The 19,516-nt window shown below is 37.7% G+C and overlaps 6 protein-coding genes across 6 annotated transcripts; 3 read left to right on the top strand and 3 right to left on the bottom strand.

Annotated features, from left to right (window-relative positions):
- Positions 1 to 98: 98 nt before the first annotated feature.
- LOC107426128 (pectinesterase inhibitor) lies at positions 99 to 1,154 on the bottom strand. Its single transcript, XM_016036225.4, has one exon. It carries the CDS (start codon positions 1,013 to 1,015, stop codon positions 290 to 292), a length of 726 nt encoding a protein of 241 aa, XP_015891711.1. The 5' UTR covers positions 1,016 to 1,154; the 3' UTR covers positions 99 to 289.
- A 546-nt stretch (positions 1,155 to 1,700) lies between these two features.
- LOC107426159 (serine/threonine-protein kinase BIK1) lies at positions 1,701 to 7,407 on the bottom strand. The gene is made up of 8 exons (XM_016036266.4): positions 6,929 to 7,407; positions 5,718 to 6,116; positions 5,042 to 5,413; positions 4,045 to 4,257; positions 3,186 to 3,557; positions 2,783 to 3,026; positions 2,554 to 2,701; positions 1,701 to 2,326 (listed from the first exon to the last, which is right to left on the bottom strand). The coding sequence occupies exons 1-8, from the start codon at positions 6,957 to 6,959 to the stop codon at positions 1,955 to 1,957; spliced, it is 2,151 nt and encodes a 716-aa protein (XP_015891752.2). The 5' UTR covers positions 6,960 to 7,407; the 3' UTR covers positions 1,701 to 1,954.
- A 1,882-nt stretch (positions 7,408 to 9,289) lies between these two features.
- Positions 9,290 to 13,040, top strand: LOC107426133 (DEAD-box ATP-dependent RNA helicase 24). Its single transcript, XM_016036231.4, has 5 exons — positions 9,290 to 10,161; positions 10,694 to 11,922; positions 12,179 to 12,218; positions 12,362 to 12,794; positions 12,879 to 13,040. The coding sequence occupies exons 1-5, from the start codon at positions 9,561 to 9,563 to the stop codon at positions 12,928 to 12,930; spliced, it is 2,355 nt and encodes a 784-aa protein (XP_015891717.3). The 5' UTR covers positions 9,290 to 9,560; the 3' UTR covers positions 12,931 to 13,040.
- Positions 13,041 to 13,058: 18 nt separating this feature from the next.
- LOC107426136 (beta-carotene isomerase D27, chloroplastic) lies at positions 13,059 to 14,931 on the bottom strand. The gene is given in 8 exon segments (XM_060820185.1): positions 13,059 to 13,380; positions 13,513 to 13,583; positions 13,717 to 13,801; positions 13,895 to 13,986; positions 14,119 to 14,218; positions 14,396 to 14,500; positions 14,607 to 14,702; positions 14,791 to 14,931. Coding segments are annotated over 8 exon segments (825 nt in total). The 3' UTR covers positions 13,059 to 13,245.
- A 315-nt stretch (positions 14,932 to 15,246) lies between these two features.
- Positions 15,247 to 17,441, top strand: LOC107426134 (pentatricopeptide repeat-containing protein At1g02370, mitochondrial). The gene is made up of 2 exons (XM_016036232.4): positions 15,247 to 15,507; positions 15,914 to 17,441. The coding sequence occupies exons 1-2, from the start codon at positions 15,247 to 15,249 to the stop codon at positions 17,147 to 17,149; spliced, it is 1,497 nt and encodes a 498-aa protein (XP_015891718.3). The 3' UTR covers positions 17,150 to 17,441.
- A 657-nt stretch (positions 17,442 to 18,098) lies between these two features.
- On the top strand, positions 18,099 to 19,370 carry LOC112492934 (protein MADS AFFECTING FLOWERING 5). Its single transcript, XM_025077630.3, has one exon. It carries the CDS (start codon positions 18,225 to 18,227, stop codon positions 19,167 to 19,169), a length of 945 nt encoding a protein of 314 aa, XP_024933398.3. The 5' UTR covers positions 18,099 to 18,224; the 3' UTR covers positions 19,170 to 19,370.
- Positions 19,371 to 19,516: the final 146 nt, after the last annotated feature.

Raw genomic sequence — 19,516 nt, 5'->3', positions numbered from 1 at the left:
TTCATTTTGCCAAGTATTAGAAGCTAATTCCTAATTAATATAATATAAGAGAGAGAGAGAGAGAGAGAGAGAGAGTTATCCATTTGTACAGCACTATGAATGACAAAAAATTAATTAATTAAATAAAAATAAATCAATGTAATAGGTTCAACGTCAAAACATGCATTTATATATGTGTCCCCTTCTGTTCCCTTCTCTTCTTAGTAGTTGCATAAGCAAATTAAAAATTAACAACAGATTAAGGCCTCTTCTTCATATATATATATATATATATGTAATTTAGAAAATTCTAATTCAACAAGGTGGAAATATCCATGCAATTGTTAGCAAGCTTATGCATGGTGCCGACAACCTCTTCCTGCAATGGCAACTCAAGCCCTTGTGTCTCAGCGAATGCATCATCGCAAGTCCCAATATCAGTAATCACGCTGCTAAGCACGCTCTTCAGCAAACCCATGTCGTGCGCTTCCATGGCCTTCATCGCCTGTTTCAGGTCGTCCACAGCATATCCATAGTTCTCCACGCAGACTCCCAGGCATTCAGACATCATGGAAGATGCCGTAGCGTCTTCCAACATGTTCTTCATCACGGTGACGGCTCTCTGGGTGATGTTCAATGCCGCATGGATCTCGGTCTTGAGGACAGCGACAGGGTCGGCTTGGCCGTGCATGAAGGGGACTATGGAGTTGGAGCAAAGATCTGGGTTCTCGGTCACGTCGCAGATTTTCTTGACAACGGGATCGACTGCCGAAGGATTGGGAACCACGGAGGAAAATGGGTTTGTGATTGGTTGTGTGGTAATTGATTGGTCTTCTGATGAAGCCTTGGGGGCTGGGGCTGAGACTGGAACTTGGGCTGCCACTGGGATTGCTGCAGGGGCGCTATCGGAATTGGAAATCAATGGGATGTTGAAAGGAAGCTTGGGAAGAATACTGAAGTCCCCAAGGGCTTGAGGAGAGAGGAGGAGTATGGAAGAGAAGGTGATTAGGAGGAGGGTGCAAGAGCTGAAAGCCATTTGTCTCTCTTCTCTCTTTGGGATAGAATTTTTCAGAAGAGGAGAGACAGAGAGCTAGCCAAAGCTTCGGGAGATTATATCAATGGGGGAAATATAAAAAGTAAGATGGAAGGTGAATGAATGGGTATGCATGATAATTGGATTGCCATACAAAATTTTACTTAAAATAGCGCACGATTGAATTTGTAGAAATTTAGAATGAATTTGTTATGCTCCTTTAAGGTTCTTATTTTTCTTCTATAATATATTTTGACCATCATTTGAGGTCGGTATCATGGGTTTGTAAATAGACCAAATAGGTTTTTCACTATACTTGGTGGAATAGGATGGTAGCTAGGAGGAAAGATAGAAAAGGGAGAGGGAGGGAAATGATGAAGACAAATAGTGGAATTTTGCTCAGCATTGTCCTAATTAAGGAAGTCGAGAAGGGAGAGTAAAAATGGATATCCTATTAATTTAGGACTCAAAAAATAGACCACAGCACGTTAATTTTTTGAATAAGAAAGAAACGGATTAAAGTAAAAAATTAGTGGAATTTTTGCTCAGCATTGTCCTAATGAAGGCAGTGGAGACGGGAGAGTAAAAATGGATATCCTATTAATTTAGGACCCAAAAATTAGACCATAGCACGTTAATTGTTTGAATAAGAAAGAAACAAATTAAAGTCAAAAAGAAGATAATAAACTTTAAAAAAAGGCAAAAAGAAACCCATTAAACCAATATCGTAAAACATGCTTATGAGGCATATGTACAAAATTTCATCCACAAGGGACTACAACAAGCACTCTTTTCTCCCCACCAATCCCAATTACAAGTTACAGCATCTACCCATTTATCAAAAAATTACGCTCCATAGTTCCCCTTCTTCAACGAAGAAGACTCTATTGTTGCTGTATTGGGTAGTCAAGAGCACTTAAAACAGAATGAGGATTACATATTTCATCGACCTTCATGAAGATCTTCAGAAAAGACTGCTGTTCGAGATACGTTATCATTGTCAAATGCACTTAAACCTGAGTAAGGACCAGAAGAGAACATCGATGATGTCCCATCAGACTCGAAGGTAGTTGATGATTGCCTGAGATTAGGCCGTACATTGGAGGTTATGGAATCCTGGTATTCCATGACTCGTTGCACCATCTTAAGTGATTGAACCACTTCCCCCATCGTGGGGCGTTGGCTTGCCTCAGGAGCAACACACGCCGCTGCAATCGTGCAAACCCGTATAAAGTCTTCCTTTGGGTGCTTCCCTCCGAGCCTTGGATCAGCAAGCTCTTCCAGCCTGTCTTTGTCCCTAAGAATTGGCCTGGCCTGAATAAAACAAAACACAGTTGTCTTACTTTCTGGCCATATTATTATCAAATATTATCACCAGCATCTCCAATGATAAGCAGTAATATTATTAATATCTTTAATGATTTAACTGCAAGAGAATAAGAGCTACAAATATAAAAATTATGTTTTATCTGTTTCAATCTGTAACAGCAATGTATAGATAAAGGAAAGAATGAGTGATTTATGAAAAAAAAAATACAAACCCAAGTGACGAGGTTCTCCTGTCCAGCTGGTTGTGACATATCCACAGGCTTCCTACCAGTAAGTAATTCAAGAAGGACAACCCCATAACTGTAAACATCACTTTTGACCAGTAGATGTCCGGTCATCGCATATTCAGGAGCTACATACCTGTAGGTTAATTGCACTCCATATTAGTACAGATTCAAATTTTAGAAACAAGTTAAGCAGTACATAGCGTGCGAGACCAACCCAAATGTTCCCATAACCCGAGTAGACAGGTAATTTGTTCTGCCTTCAGGTGCCTGTTTTGCAAGGCCAAAATCAGCAACTTTAGCATGAAAGTTGTTCTCAAGCAATATATTGGATGCTTTGAAATCTCTATGGATAACACAGGGTTGTGAGTCTTCATGCAGGTAAGCAAGTCCTCTGGCAGCATCAAGTGCAATCTTCATTCTGGTGTCCCAATCAAGAGGACAATTTGCACCCAATGGACCTGAGTAATTTGTAAACATCAGCAGATTCTTCTCAAAGATCTTAAATTGTCAAACAATATCTAATTAGATAATTGGCAGTTCAGATAACTCAAGTAGAAAGAGATGCATTATCAAATTCTAGCTGCAAGTAAAATATGTACTTTGAGAACAGAATTTACCATGGAGCCAGGCCTCCAAGCTGCCATTAGGAACAAGCTCATAACATAGTAAGTTCTGTGAGGAATCACGACTGCTATAATAGCCCACAAGTTTCACAAGATTACGGTGATGCAACCTGCTAAGCATCTCAACCTCAACTAGAAACTCCTTATCCCCCTGTTGTCCTCCACTAGTAAGTCTCTTGATTGCGACAGCTGTACCATCACTTAAAACACCCTTAAAAACTCTGCCAAAACCACCCTCCCCAAGTATGCTTGCAGGTTCAAAGTTGTTTGTTGCTTCTTTAAGTTCTTCGTATGCCAGAAACCTTGTGCTGCTTGGGTGGGGAAGAGATCCTATAGCAGGAACAGCATCTACAGTTCTTTGTTTTTCTGGTGAGTAAAAGGTAAAATATATTACAGAAAGGCAGACAAAAAGGTGCTCTAGAAAAAGAAATTTAAATTAGTCATTCAAAATCAACAAAAGTGACATCCAAATAAGGTTTCTTTTTGGTGCTGTAAAGTCAATTCATTTTCAAGCCAATTTCAAATTTAATTTTTAATAAAGTACTTTGTGCGTAACAAGGTTGATTACCCAGACCGCCATAAATTTGTATGAGGGACCCATATACATCTAAGGCTCTGTATGTGTATCATTTGCTTTGGAAGATTACAATTATATTTAAATTGTGTTGAAGTAAAAACAACTGAAATGTTAATCAAAAGAGGTTGACACAATTGTAGCATATCATGACAGGGATCTCTTTAAAAGATTATCAACAGAAGTTAAACCACAAAAGAATGCTAATATTTAAAACGTAACACTTAAGCACTACCTACTAATAAACATTTAAAAGGAAAAGATTATTGCCAGATGTACCTGCTTCCTTCGGAGATGCTGTTGTTTTTTCTTCCCGTGAAGTGCATAAACAAAGTACAAGCAAAGAAGCGAAGGCAATAAACAATATGCCAGCACCAATGCCAAGAAAAAGAACTAAATTTGAATGCCTCCCTTTCTTTGAAACACTGAGTGGGGTAGAAGTTGGTGGCCGAAATGGTGGGGCCTCCACAGGTGATGTGGCAACATGAGGAGCTAAATGGCAAATGCAAAAATTATGTTAGAGCTTATCCAACTGTAATAACTTCCAAAAAGCAACCATCAATTCTAAAATTAAGAACAAGCCAAAGTTTGCACCAGAAAGACAAAAGATTTCCATATTCAATCTAGCTTTTGGTGGTATGTAAGTATTGAAGTATGCATTCTGCTCTCCCACATGGCTCGTAGGTCACAGAGTTAAGAAATTATCTCAATACTGGTTTCAGTTTCTCTGTTAATTTAATGTGTTTATATGGTCAGATCCACTTTGCAATATTACTCAAACTTTGAGATTGATGGTAATAAGTGTTGCATCAAAATCGAACTATTTGTCTAGTTTTATGTTTGAACAAGTCAATCAACATTTTGTTACATTGTATAAAATCAGTTTTTGTTATGTTATTACACATGCACCACATGTGAGGAGTTATAAGAATTTTTTCCGCCACCAATTGTGCTATTAGCTTATCCTTTAATGCCCAATCACGCTTCTCAATACTTTCCATTTGCATTTGGAACAAAATTAATACAAAATTTTTGGGCCATTCTGGCTTGAAATTGAAGTTTCTATCTTTAACACTGGGGCTCAGAAAATTTCCAACACCAAGAGAAGAGAACCATCACATTCTAAATTAGATCTCATATGAAATTACAAAAACTACAAGAAAATAAAACGAGAGATATATAGTCTGAGAGAGAAAGCCATATGCATATAGAACAACAAAATAACTCATCTCAGGACAACCAGATTCTAAAACTCCAAGTGGCAAGACTGAAATACCTGGAGATGGAGGCAGAGGCTTAAACCAGGTGAGATTACGAAGTTCATAATCACCCACTAATGTAGGGTCCAGATGAACCATGTGATTGGCAAGTGAGGAGTTTATTGCAGATGCTTCACTTGCAGAGAAACTGATCCCAGTATGTGGAGTAATATCCATTGAAATATTTAATTTTGACAAACTAATAACATAAAAATTGATCAACTCAATTTGAGGAACTCGCAAACCAAGTTGATAGGCTAATTCGTTTAGGAACACGGTCCAATTAGGATTTTGCGAGACATTTAAAAGGAGAAGGTCAATCTTGATAGGATAAACACAGTGGCAAACCTGACTGCCCCGTTTCAGAACCATATCTGGTTTGCAACAATCTGGAAGAAATGAAATTAATGCCCATGTCAACATCATCAAATCAGGGTCCTGGCATAATAGCAAATTCAAAGAAAAACTATCGGATGGTACAATTGAAGTTGATTAACAAATGAAACATGAGGTTAAGATAATAATCACATGGTAATTATTGTTATTTTAAATAAGTACACTAACCAAAAGAAGGGGGAAATAAGTATATTATATGATCCTTCCACTGCTTTTATGGTAAAGTAGCCATCCAAAATGATGGAAATATTAATAAGAAAGATAAATTCATAACTACTTATTTCAAATCAAACTTACTAGAGACAGTAGGAGAGAGTGGCGGCTGAGCTAAACCGGAAGGCAATTCACCAGCGTGAGACTGTGTTGGTGCAATATCTTTAAAGCTACCTAAGCCTTTCCTCTTAATCAAATGTTTTGACAATCGAGAACTTGTAGGGGGGTGCCCAGATGTTATCAGGGGGTCATAGAAAGGAGGGTGTGCCGGTGATAGTGCAATGGGTGCAGCAACAGGTGAAATGGGTTTCTGCAAGGGTCTATTGAATGGTGGCAGATTGGCAGGCAATGGCAGATTGGGCACAGCAGGTGCCATTGCAGGCACAGCGGTTGGAGATCCTGGTAGAACAGCCTCGGTTTTTGATGTTACATAACCCAGGAAAAGCTGCATCATCAACAACAGTTGTACCTTTTTCAATATGCCTGCAGTGATTGAGATGGAAGTTCAGTATGCTACGACCACAGTGAGAATAAAATGAGTTCGGAATGATAGCCCAAATTTAAATTATAAGCAATTTCATTGGTGTTGTTTCTCATAATATCATCATCTCCTACAAGTTGGCATGAGTATAAATCCATATACATATAAAACCGCCCGTGATCTAACATCTATCTTAAAAATTTTAAAAAGAATAGCAACCTTGTGCTCAAACTGTTCAGATATCCAAGACAACAATGGTCAACCAAGCCTTTGTCCTAAATTTTACCAATAAAGATTCGCTTATTATTATCTTTTCTTTTCCCCAAATAAAATAAAACTTAATTTTCTCTGCTAATAAATGAACAGTTCCCAGTGTGAACAAGCAATTTGTAAATTAAAAAACCAATAAGTTTCATTACCAGTAACCTAGCTCAATCAACTTCAAATTCCAGTCAAAATATCAAGGAGTTGCTCTACATTTCAGAGTTTAATCACTTTCTATTTTCGGTAGTTTGGAAAATACAAAATTAAATGAACATACAAGAAATAATAAACTTTGGACTTAAAAATTAACGCTTTGCTCCACTTTATCCAGTAAAATTGAAAGTTTTTCCTTAACGGATTCCTTCTTCGTTTTTTATCGGTTATCTCAGCGACCACCAAACCATAACTTATTTCCTCAACTTTATTCTGTTTCCGTTTCCGTTTCCTACATTTTCTCGGCAACCAACCAAAGCATCAAACAACACTCAAAACCATAAGCTAAGAGCTAATTACATGACAATTTTTAAAACAAAATTTATAATTTTTTTACCGTTAGTGAGAGCTCCTTTGTTCACAGCCATCACCGACGCCGTCGATTACCTTGAACGCTTCAGATCTGTAAGAAATATACCAAATCAACGGCGAGATCACTCTTTCAATGAGCATAGACCTTGAATAGAAAGTAACACTAGGAGCTATAACACTTTGTAACGGCAAACGAAGGTGGATCCAATGGAGGCGATAGCTTCATGAAAATCCAAACTCGGTACAGTGAACTCAGTCTCGGAATCGCCATAAGTCAGTGAGCTTGAAGACAAAACTTGAGTTGAGCCCGGCGAGAGACGTTCAAGATTGTTGGTGGCGATGTCAGATGTCGTTGGGCTCGCTCTGTTAGCAGTACCGGAGAAGCTTTATGTTCTCTCTTTCTTTTTCATTTTTCTTCTTATTAATTTTCGGGTTTTTTTTTTTTTGGTTATATTATTATAGTTTTTAGGCCGTTTTTTCTTTTTCTTTTTTTGGCACTTTGCTTTTCGATGCGTGAGAAAGCGGAGAGGCGCACAGGCTTTATCGATGGGCTAACGTGCACCGTTAACGGAAAAGTACAAATTAACGGTAAAAAAGGACGCTCAGGTGCCCGAAAAGAATTGGGTAGCGATACTGTGTGATGGCGGTAGTTGTAACTTCCGTTGACCTTCATCATTTAGCCGTCGATTCATCTTTTCTCTGTCGGAGTGGAATGAGCAAAAACTTCTTGGTGTGCGCGTATCAATCTTTTCACATATAGGGCGCGGGATGAGAGCGCGCGCTAATGGACCACGGGAAAATTTTACTCAATATAAAATATTTTTTTCTTCGTTTACTTTCGAAAAACTAATAATTGTGATTAAGAATAAAAAACATTTTAAAAATTGTCATTTTTAATTTTATAATAATTAATTTAAAAAATAATTCATTGGGTACGGTGATTGCGTGGCATGAGTTTCGACCATGAATCTTTGGTCCGTTTTTTGCCAAAGGGAGTAAGATCTTCAATCCCATGACGGTGACGTTTCAATATCTTTGAAAGGCTTCCCCAACTGTTGGCAAAATTTTTGTAGCAAATACTGACAGGGAAATCCACGTAAGCATTTGTATACGTAGCATGATAAATGCATTTGTTGTTGTATGTTGACTAATTTGACAACCGTAGTAATGACATATCACTTTCTTCTTTTGTTTTTGATTTTTCGAAACACTTTTTTTTCACTCCAATCTTTGTAGCTCCTAGTCTTCGCTTGTAAGGAGCATTTTTGACTGGTTGGATAAAATTTTGCGATTTGACTTGGATGCTTTCTGGTTTTACTTGCATATAGTTATTGCGCAAGTAATTGAAATTCAATATGTTATTTAGTTACCGTAATAACGAAGATTTCTAGTACCTATGACGCAAATATGAGTACGAAAAATATTATTTAATATTATGACTTTAGGTTTCTTTTACTTATTTTTACAAAAGATTTTAAGGCTTCTTTTACTTATTTTTACAAAAGATTTTACTTTGGTATCAAACTATATAATATTGATCTCATGGTCAACGGACAAAAGAAAGAAAGAAAGAAAGAAAAAAGCATAATTAAAATATTAAAATAGGTAATTATAAAATATTTTGTTTATTTTCAAAGGGAAAAAACTAAAAACTATGAAATAGGCACCGAATAATTCCTTTTATTTTTATTTCATTAAAAAAAATTATGGTTTTATATATTTAAAAAAAATGTAATTGGTGAAATTTCCAATATTTTTAGAGTTTTTGACATCAATATCCTCTTTAGTTTCAACATTTTAATTTTGAATTAGCACCGTTATCTTTTAAAATTTATAAATAATGCACCAATAATCCAAAACCTTTATACAATTGTTGAATTATATTAACAAAAATGGAATTTTTATTTCAATTATATTCCTAGTTATAAAAGAAAATCTCCTCACACATGCAGTATATATGCACTTTAACAATAAAAACAAAAATTAACAATTTAAAAGTTTAAGAAAACTCACAGTTTGAAAGTCTTGAATTGATGGTACATTTTCACAAACTAAACTTTTCACAAACCAACTCCAAAAGTAAAAGGCATCGATGTTAATTGGTTATTATAAAACATAAAATGCAAAATATTGAAACTACATGGGAGTTGGTGCTACAAACCCATATTTTTTAAAATTTTGTACAAGTCTTTTTATACAAATTATTGACTTTAAAATTAAAGTCTATATATTAAAAAAATAGCCAAAAAAAAAGAAAAAAGAAAAAGAACAAGTTGGGCCAAGCCAGGCCTAGGCGGTACGTTCGTGGGTCCGGGTTTGGTTAACCGAGTTCCGAGAATGTCCAACTCAAAGGGTCAAACAGATAACCCGATCCGCCAATATCTAATTTGATTTGGTGCCCCCCGAATCAGAGTTCTTGGTTGGCGACCGTGACTGGGTGCTGTAGCCTTCATCTTCTACCGGCCTAAAATTCGTTTCCTGCTACGGCCATAGTCAGCTTTCTACTTCTCTTCGTAAAACGGTTCAGTTCCAAGAAGAAAAAGAAGACAACAAACATCGAAATTAGGCCTCTTAGGGTTTTATCCAATCGGAAGTAATCCACATGCCGAGTTAGGGTTTTCCCATTCTGCAAAGCAGCTTACACACCAATTCGAACCATGTCGAAAAGGAAGTTCGGTTTCGAAGGCTTCGGCATAAACCGCCAAACCACCTACAACTTCGAACGCTCTCAACAAGCTCCACAGCGATTATATGTTCCCCCTTCTTCACGCTCAAAGGCCCACGACAACTACGAAGACAACGACCTTGACAATATAGATTACGAGGAGAATGATACTTCCAAGGATGGAGGCGATAACGGTAATGGTGGAGCTGAGAACGAGGAAATTGACCCTCTCGACGCGTTCATGGAGGGTATCCACGAGGAGATGAGGTCGGCGCCGCCCCCGAAACCGGTTGAGAAGGCGGAGAAGTACAAGGACGATGAGGAAGACGATCCGGTGGAGAGCTTTCTCAGGGCGAAGAAAGACTTGGGTTTGACGCTGGCTTCTGATGCGCTTCATGCTGGTTATGATTCCGATCAGGAGGTTTATGCGGCGGCTAAGGCGGTTGATGCTGGGTTGTTAGAGTACGATTCAGATGATAATCCGGTGGTTTTGGATAAGAAGAAGATTGAACCAATTCCGGCTCTTGATCATAGCTCGATTGATTACGAGCCATTTAATAAGGATTTTTATGAGGAGAAAGATTCAATATCTGGTAAGTTTTTCATGAAGTGCATTAGCAATTTCATTTAGTCAGTGTATTTGGTTAAGTGGGTATGTGAAAGTTTAGTTATTGGCTGATAAAGTTTAGTTATTTAGTAGCTCATCTGTATCGGTTAGTGAAATGAGCAAACGTTCGACTGAAACTTATTTTGAGTGCAAAATTTGAATTGGGATGATAATTTTTTGGCAATATATATGGTATTTTACTAATTGTCCTGGTTTTTAACTAACTGGTTAAAGTGGTTGTATGGTTTAGAATAGAGATCAATTGCTAAACTAGTCATGCAGTGTTATACCGCCAAGGGATTGACAGTATATATGGCGTTTTACTAATTGTCATGGCTTTTAACTAACTGGTTATATATATGGTGTTTTACTAATTGTCATGGCTTTTAACTAACTGGTTAAAGTGGTTGTATGGTTTAGAATAGAGATCAATTGCTGAACTTGTCATGCAGTGTTATACCGCTAAGGGTTTGGTTTTATTCTCATTTGTTTATGTCTGTTTTGTTTATCGTCTTCAGGGATGAGTGAGCAAGATGCTGCTGAATACCGAAAGAGCTTGTCCATCCGTGTGTCGGGTTTTGATGTACCAAGGCCAATTATGACATTTGAAGATTGTGGTTTTTCTTCACAACTCATGAATGCTATTAAAAAACAAGCCTATGAAAAGCCTACACCAATACAATGCCAAGCTTTACCCATTGTGCTTTCTGGGACAGATATTATTGGTATAGCAAAAACTGGTTCTGGTAAGACTGCTGCTTTTGTTCTTCCCATGATTGTCCATATCATGGATCAGCCTGAACTTGAGAAAGAAGAGGGTCCTATTGGAGTGATATGTGCACCCACTAGAGAACTGGCACACCAAATATATTTAGAGTCCAAGAAATTTGCAAAATCTCATGGGATTCGTGTATCTGCTGTGTATGGTGGAATGTCCAAACTTGAACAGTTCAAAGAGCTCAAGGCAGGATGTGAGATAGTTGTTGCTACTCCTGGGAGATTGATAGACATGCTGAAAATGAAGGCACTAACAATGTCGAGGGCAACTTACCTGGTACTTGATGAGGCTGATCGGATGTTTGACCTTGGATTTGAGCCACAAATTAGGTCTATTGTTGGTCAGATCAGGCCTGATCGTCAGACATTACTATTTTCTGCAACAATGCCTCGTAAGGTTGAAAAGTTGGCTAGAGAGATTCTCACTGATCCTGTAAGAGTTACCGTGGGGGAGGTGGGAATGGCCAATGAGGATATCACTCAGGTTGTTCATGTGATTCCTTCTGATGCTGAGAAGTTGCCCTGGCTTCTTGAAAAGCTACCTGAAATGATTGATAATGGAGATGTTTTGGTGTTTGCTTCAAAAAAAGCTACAGTGGATGAGATTGAAACCCAGCTGACTCAGAGAAGTTTTAAAGTCGCAGCTCTTCATGGTGACAAAGACCAGGCTTCAAGGATGGAGACTTTGCAGAAATTTAAGTCCGGCATCTATCATGTTCTTATTGCAACAGATGTTGCAGCTCGTGGTCTTGACATCAAGTCAATTAAGTCTGTGGTTAACTTTGATATTGCGAGAGACATGGACATGCATGTACATCGTATTGGGAGAACAGGTCGTGCTGGTGACAAAGATGGGACTGCTTACACTCTTATAACACAGAAAGAGGCACGGTTTGCTGGTGAATTGGTTAACAGTTTGGTTGCTGCTGGTCAGAATGTGTCAGTGGAGCTAATGGATCTTGCCATGAAGGTAATGTTTAAGTTTTATCAAACAGCGTCTGCTACTTTTATGCATCTGATTTAGCTTTCATCTGGTTATGTTCATGGTTGTGAATTCTAATATTTAACTTCATAACCTAATTGTTTGCCATTTAATTGTATGCTTGGACTGTGTTTGCTTTCCCTCGCGATATATCCTATTTGATATATTCATAATTTGGCATGAAATTTTATATTTGACTTGGATATTCCTGAGTTTCAATGACATGTGCCTTGTAAATCATCAGGATGGGAGATTCAGGTCCAAACGGGATGCAAGGAAAGGAGGTATGAGTTTAGATCATACTGTAAATGCCATTTGCTAACTAGATTTTGCTTGCAAACTAGGGTTGCTGTATTTGCTTGTTTTATAGGAGACATGATAGTTAGCCCTTTCTAGCTTTTTATATGATTTGTAATGCCTTGTGCAGGTGGAAGAAAAGGTAAAGGGAAGGGTGGAGGCGGTGGCGGTGGCGGTGGCGGTGGCGGTGGTGGTGGCAGCGGTCGAGGTGTACGTGGAGTGGATTATGGTTTGGGTATAGGATACAATCCCGAATCCAATGCGCCATCTCATAGTGTGCCTAGTCGATCAGCAGCAGTAAATTCTCTAAGGACAGGCATGATGGCACAATTCAAGAGTAGTTTCGTTGCTGCTTCATCCAACAGTCAGAGTCAAGGCTCGAGTAATAGTACAAGTGCGTCTGCCAACAGGAGACCAGCATTACCTGGATTTGTGTCTGGTGGTTCAATAGGTGGGGATTCATATAGAACTCAGACAACCAACCCAGTTACTCCTGCTCCTACATCAGGGGTAAACAAATTCGGTCAGAACTCTGGAAATGTAACTCAGAACGATTTGGAAAGGTTAGTTCTATGTTTCTAGTGGTCTTATTGTATTTTATTTATGCATTAGGTGCTGATTAATTTCATATATTGTTTCTGTTGCAGTTCTAGAGATCGACCTAGAGAAAGGCGGAGGCCGTCTGGTTGGGACCGTTAGTTTGAATTTTGTTTATGTATTTATTTTACCATGTGTATGAATTTATTTTTTATTACGTCATAACTTTTGTAGCATATTAAGCAATATGATAATATTGTTTTTCTTCTTTTTTTGGGAGGGGATATGGATAGAGCGATAAATTCAATTTTTGATTGTTGCAAAAAGAATATCATAACTTCAAAAAAAAGAAAAGAAAAAACCCTTAAATTTACAAATGGGTATTATTGTGTATCTCTTTCTTCCAATCCTAATTCCTGAATGTTATAGAGAAGTAATCTGTGCGTCCATGTTGTTGGGGCGGACCATAGCACAGCTTCATGGTTTCTGGCATTGTTCAACATTCATTCCGGAAACTTCTCTGCGATGAGCGGCGTGGGGGCACAACTCCAAGCAGGGCTCCTTGAGGGCGCTATCGTCTTCAGGCTGTGGAGGAAGTACCCCAAATTTGAACTGCCATATTAAAAATGCAACGTATAACCAGGTTATAATAATATTTAACCAATTCAGGGAAAAATCTATTAACCCCCCCCCAAAAAAAAAAAAAAAAAAAAAAAAAGAAGAAAAAATATCAGTTTGTATTACCTGGCAGCTATAGTCGCTGAAGTTTGGCTCCATTAACAGAGGAACACCCATATATAATCATTGAAGAAAGACTAGCAAAGCCGAAGGAAAAAACCAATAATATACCGAATAAGAACTCCATAATGCAATCTAAAGTGCCCATTAGAGAAAATATATATATATATATATATATATACATATATGGATATGGAACCGATGAAGCACCGACCTGCGTGGGAAGCTTACAAGTATTGACACAAATACCAACGCATTTGCTTTCCTTCAAGTACTTGCATTTCTCTACAAACACCTGAAACCAGAGGCAGAGGTGGAGTATTTTGAATATGGAATTGGATCATGTTGATGTTAAATGCAATTTTAAGAAGTTTGGAAAGGCCATCACCCCACTGCTCCATGACGCTCCGTCGGGTAGATCCACGGAATTGACCGTACATCGTCCCATAAGCCACTGACAAGTGACCGCAGTTACCCTTGCTTCATAGTTCACAACATTAACCAAAAGAAAACAACATGTAGGTCCAAGTGATTAAAGTCATACACCCTTTTTTTTTTTTTTTTTGTGGGTGCCTCAAGACAATAGGATAGCTTAGAAGTATATATACTGACCTACCATAAGGGAAGCCACCTTTCCTTCCGCTATAGGTGCTATAAGCATTTTATAAAGCTCCAATAGAAATGGAGGGAACAGCGACCTCAATATTCGTACCTGTTATTTGTAATTCATTCATATATTTTTCTCTCTCATTATTAATTATGAATCAGTGCATGGTAATTAAGTAATTAAAAGTATTAAGACCTTAACAACTCACTACTTATTTATTTATTTTTTTCCCTTCAAAAATATAAACAAATATAATACGAGAGTGAGTAATATTATTATTACCGCTGCATCTTGAGTATCAGAATTGTTTTTGTTCTTCATAATAAGACGGCTTGCCACTTCTATAAGTCCATCGTATCCGGGTTTGTTTGAATCCCATCCAACCTCCTGTATACACTATAGTTTTATTACCCAATCATTTGGAAATTCTCATATTTAAATAAAAAAAAATGAGACAAATTAATTAAGGCACAGGGGGGAAAAAGAAAGCAACCTTGACCATTTTGCTCCTGAACAAGTTGAGGAACAAATCGTCCAAAACTCCTGGCTTGTATTCTTCCAGCTGTGAAGCCTTACTTTCAGGTCTTATCTGAGATACTAAGTAGAAAGGAATTGCACTTTAACGTTGAAAGCTTTTAATTTTACTTTTAAGAAAAAATGAAATTGAAGAATCGCACCGGCTCTGGTGGAGAAGTGGAGGAGGACAGCACACGAAAGCCTGGTAATTTAATGCGACGACGTTTTGTTTGGGATGGAAGGTTTGGATATGGAGCGCATGTAGAAATGGTAGGAGGACGAAGAACAGCCATAGGTTTCATTCCGCTCCCAAGTCCCAACTCCCGATCTACCTACAGACGGTAACAGTGTCATACCACACGCCTTACAAATAATACGACATGCTTTTCTATTAAAATGTTGCGTTTTAACTTTTAAGGAATAGACTGAACGCCGCGTTTCAATCCCTGATTGGCTAAAGGCCTAGAAGTTAAACGTATGGAAACGGCGTCAAAGGTTTTGTGTTTTGGTTTTTGGTGCGAAATGGTTCATCGTCGTCGTTCTTCATCGTCTTTCTGAATGAAATCTTAAACCCTAACTAAACCACACTGATAGAAAGGAACTGAGACGGAGGAAAAATGAATAGTAGACGTCTAATCTCTGCCGGAGCAGCATGGTTGGTGAGGCAGCTTTCTACGGCTGCAGAGACAGTGGCGGCGGGTTCGACGGCAAATGGAACGCGGCTCTATCGGAGGCTCTCTGCTTTGGGAGCTACTGGAGGCAGCGTGTCGAAGACGTTAAACGAGTACATCATGGAGGGTAGAATCGTCAAAAAATTCGAACTTGAGCGATGCATCAAGGAGCTTCGCAAGTACCGCAGATTCCAGCATGCCCTTGAGGTCTGCTCTTTTGTTTTCAATATATTCACTTTTTTTCTGTTTGGAAAAAAAAAAAAAAAAAATCAAATTAGGAGCATTTTGAAACTAAACTTCAGAATAGTATTTGGTTTATTAGTGGTGATAATTTTTTGCATTTGGGGGAGATCTAAATTCTGAAAGTTCAATTAAATTTTTTTTTTTTTGGGATAAAAAGTATTTCTTTTTAGGGGTTTAAGAGCTGTCAACTGTTAATGGTGACAATTTGCGGTTATGAGATATCACAGTAATTCTCAATATCTGTGAGGTTTAGCTTAAGGGAATAATCTACACGGTGAAAGTTTTTATTTTTTTTACATGAAAAGAAAAATTTCTTTTGAGGGTTTTCAGAATTGTTCTTCATTCAGTTAACTTGTTGATTTTGATGCAGATAATGGAATGGATGGAGATGAGGAAAATTAATTACTCTTTCACTGATCATGCATTACGTCTGGATCTTATATGCAAAACCAAAGGGGTAGACGCAGCTGAGAATTACTTTGACAACCTCCCATCAAATGCAAAGAACCGATTAACTTTTGGGGCTCTTCTGAATTGCTATTGCAAGGAAAATATGGAAGACAAAGCATTGGCACTTTTTCAGAAGATGGATGACTTAAATTTTGTTTCCAATTCTTTGGCTTTCAACAATCTCATGTCTCTGTATATGAGAATGGGCAAACCTGAAAAAGTTCCTCCGCTGGTACAAGAAATGAAACAGAGAAACATCTTTCCGTGCAACTTTACTTACAGTATCTGGATGCAGAGCTATTCATCCTTGGGTGACATTGAAGGAGTAGAAAGAGTATTAGAGGAGATGAATAAGGGAGACCATGACAAATGCAATTGGAAAACTTATACTAACCTTGCCGCAATTTATGTTAAAGCTGGGCATTTTGAGAAAGCTGATCTTGCTCTTAAAAAGCTGGAGGAAGAGACAAGACCCCGAGGACGCCAAGCATACCATTTCGTGATTAGCCTCTATGCTGGCACTGGCAATCTAAACGAGGTTAATAGGGCATGGGAAACCCTGAAATCAATATATCCAGAAACCAACAATTTGAGCTATCTTGTTTTGCTTCAGGCTCTTTCAAAGCTAAATGACGTTGAGGGCTTGAAGAAGTACTTTAAGGAATGGGAATCTAGTTTCTCCTTTTACGATATCAGGTTAGCAAACGTTGCTGTAGGTACTTACCTCCGCAATGATATGTACAAAGAAGCATCGGCGGTGTTTGAGGATGCCACTAAGAGGACTAAAGGGCCTTTCTTCAAGGCTAGGGAAATGTTCATGAATTACTTCTTGAAGTTTCGTCAGGTTGATTCTGCTCTTAGCTTTATGGAAGCTGCTATTTCTGAAGCCAAGGATGATGATTGGCGTCCATCACCAGCAGTAGCAAGTGCATTTTTGAAGTATTTTGAGGAAGAGAAGGATGTTGATAGCGCTGAACAATTCTGCAAAATTTTGAGGCGTTTTAACTGTCTCAATTCTAATGCTTATCATTTGTTGCTGAAGACATACTTAGCTGCTGGGAAACTTGCTCCAGAGATGCGTCGGAGGTTAGAAGAGGAGGATATTGAAATAAGTGTTGAGCTTGAGAGCTTGCTTCAAGGAGTGTGCCCCAAGTAGATTAGTGCTTAAGCAAATATTCAATAGATGCCTAAATCATCTCCTAGAGAAGGAAACGAATTCGTTCTAGGATTTTGACCAGCCAAAAGGAAAGCAAATTATTATAATCTATTTTTACCCCCCAAAAAAAGTCTTTATTTCATTAATTTATTAGGTTTTTCAAATTTTGTAAATTTTATGAGTCTTTGTTGTAGTTAATATTTTCTGCTTGGCCATGACAAGATTAGCCGCCATGAAACTTTCAGATGAAGATATTTTCTTAGATGAAAGTCATTAAAATTTTTGTGTCTCATAAATAACTTGTTCAGGAACATATTCAGTCCTTAGGGGCCAATTGTCTTTCACACTCTTTTATTTTTCTTTTGTCCACAACGTTTTAGATATATGGAGGAAAGTGAAACAGAGGATTTACTTAAGACCTATTAGGAAAATTTCGTAATAGCTTTAATAGGAAGCCTACTTTTTTCCTGCTATAATAGGAGATCTGTATATGGAAGCAAGTACGTACGACAACCAGCCAAAAAGGATAGCGAATCTTTTGGTGAAAAAAAGGAAAGCGAATTGTTATTATATATTTTTACCAAAATACATATATAAGGAAATTGGTGCGGATTGATATATATATATATATATATATATACGGTCCGTCTATGGCGTGAACTCATACGGAGCACAGTATTGGTAACAGTTTTTTATAGTATTGATGATGATTTTCTAAGAAATCGTCGTTAATACATTTTATTTTATTAATTTATTAAGTTGTTCAAATTTTGTAATTTTAATAAATATTTACCTCCAATCTAGCATTGCAGCAAAAACTTGTGTAAATTGTATTTTCTATTTTAAATGATATTATTTAAATATTAATCAAAAGTATTAAATAAATTTTAAGTGATATGTCATAATAAAAATGCTAAAATATTCTTTGGCATGAAGTATTCAATCCTATTTGAATACGAGTTCCATATTTCGGCACCCTTTCCTTATTCCTAGCAAGACAAACCTTGGCCTGCCGTGTATATTATATTATAACCCACGCCAACACGTACACTAATACAGAACCAACAACGCATAAATGGCAAAGAAGAACAACTCTAATAAGATTGCTGAAGAAGAACAACAACAGAGAAGGCATGTTTGCTTCTCGAAGAGGCGCAAAGGGCTTTTCCACAAGGCATCGGAGCTGTGCAACAAGTGCGGCTCAAAAATGGCCATTGTCATGGTCTCTGAAGCAGGCAAGCCTTATGCTTTTGGACACCCCTCTACCGATGAAGTTCTCGATCGCTATCTAACAACCACTCAAGCAATTAATCCTCCTGCAACTTCAAAAAATCATCAAAAGCAAACCAATTGTGAAGAAGAAGGAAAAAGAACAGAGATGGACATCAAGGAATGGATTGATAAAGAGTTCGAAGCATGTCAAACAGTACAAGAATTGAAAGCATTGAAGATAAAGTACACGGCTCTCCTTGAGAATATCAATAAGAAAATTCAAGATTCTTCTTCATCGCCTTCTTCTTCAAGAGGAAAAGAGAAAGAGAAGGACCATAATCTTTTTGGCTCATCTTGCGTGGGTCAGTTTAATATTTGCATGGATGGCGATAATACCGCCAAAAAGTCAAATTTTGACAATGTGGGGAAAAACTCAGGGGATGATGATTCTGTCTTGGATGTTTTGAACGCTGTTCCTCTAGCCATATACAATCCATTTAACGACACGGCGTACTCATTGGACAAAGTTTACGGTGGTGGTTTTGATGATGTTGGCGTGGAACATGCACCAGCAAATCAAGATCTCAACGACGTCGTTTGGTATGCAAGTTGGAGTGAAGATCATCCTGTCTCTTCTTCGTTTGTGGAGCCAACTGCTAATAGCGGTGGTGGCCATGATGAAAGTGCAAGTCGAGTGAATTTCCAACGCAGACTTCCATTACCCAATAAAAAGGTCTTCGTTTACAATCAGGTTGGCTCAGAATCTGTACACAATGAGGTCTTTCCAACGCCAACCTCCAGTACCTAAAAGGTCTCTGTTTATAGTTCTTGTTTTTGTCTTAGGAAAGATTCAAACGGGTATATATTCAGATTCACTTTTATTCTATAAAAGTTACAGACTAACATTGAAAATTTATTTAATCATTCGTTGAAGGTTGCTTATTATCATTACAATTGTTATTATTTTGCTGACAAGGTTGCTTATTATACATTGGTTTTATTTCTGTTCTCATCTCGTTACCGTTAATACCAAATGAAAAATATTTAGTCATTTTTCGTCCAAAGGAATAATGCAAATTCTCCTCCTGACCATGAACCACCTTTCTTCTAAGGAAGATACCACCTTTCGAATTATTTTTCTGATCAGGCTCTAGA

This window comes from Ziziphus jujuba, chromosome 9, assembly GCF_031755915.1.
Source record: "Ziziphus jujuba cultivar Dongzao chromosome 9, ASM3175591v1".
Lineage (NCBI taxonomy): Eukaryota > Viridiplantae > Streptophyta > Magnoliopsida > Rosales > Rhamnaceae > Ziziphus > Ziziphus jujuba.
This window is presented reverse-complemented; position numbering and strand designations above follow the sequence as displayed.

Coding starts and splice junctions, on each gene's coding strand:
- LOC107426134 (XM_016036232.4), top strand. CDS start 15,247: ATGAATAGTAGACGTCTAATCTCTGCCGGAGCAGCATGGTTGGTGAGG. Junction 15,508..15,913: donor GATTCCAGCATGCCCTTGAG/GTCTGCTCTTTT, acceptor ATTTTGATGCAG/ATAATGGAATGGATGGAGAT.
- LOC107426128 (XM_016036225.4), bottom strand. CDS start 1,015: ATGGCTTTCAGCTCTTGCACCCTCCTCCTAATCACCTTCTCTTCCATA.
- LOC107426159 (XM_016036266.4), bottom strand. CDS start 6,959: ATGGCTGTGAACAAAGGAGCTCTCACTAACG. Junction 3,027..3,185: donor CTTGGAGGCCTGGCTCCATG/GTAAATTCTGTT, acceptor CAAATTACTCAG/GTCCATTGGGTGCAAATTGT. Junction 2,327..2,553: donor AGGAGAACCTCGTCACTTGG/GTTTGTATTTTT, acceptor TGTTTTATTCAG/GCCAGGCCAATTCTTAGGGA.
- LOC112492934 (XM_025077630.3), top strand. CDS start 18,225: ATGGCAAAGAAGAACAACTCTAATAAGATTGCTGAAGAAGAACAACAA.
- LOC107426133 (XM_016036231.4), top strand. CDS start 9,561: ATGTCGAAAAGGAAGTTCGGTTTCGAAGGCTTCGGCATAAACCGCCAA. Junction 11,923..12,178: donor TAATGGATCTTGCCATGAAG/GTAATGTTTAAG, acceptor GTAAATCATCAG/GATGGGAGATTCAGGTCCAA. Junction 12,219..12,361: donor ACGGGATGCAAGGAAAGGAG/GTATGAGTTTAG, acceptor TGCCTTGTGCAG/GTGGAAGAAAAGGTAAAGGG.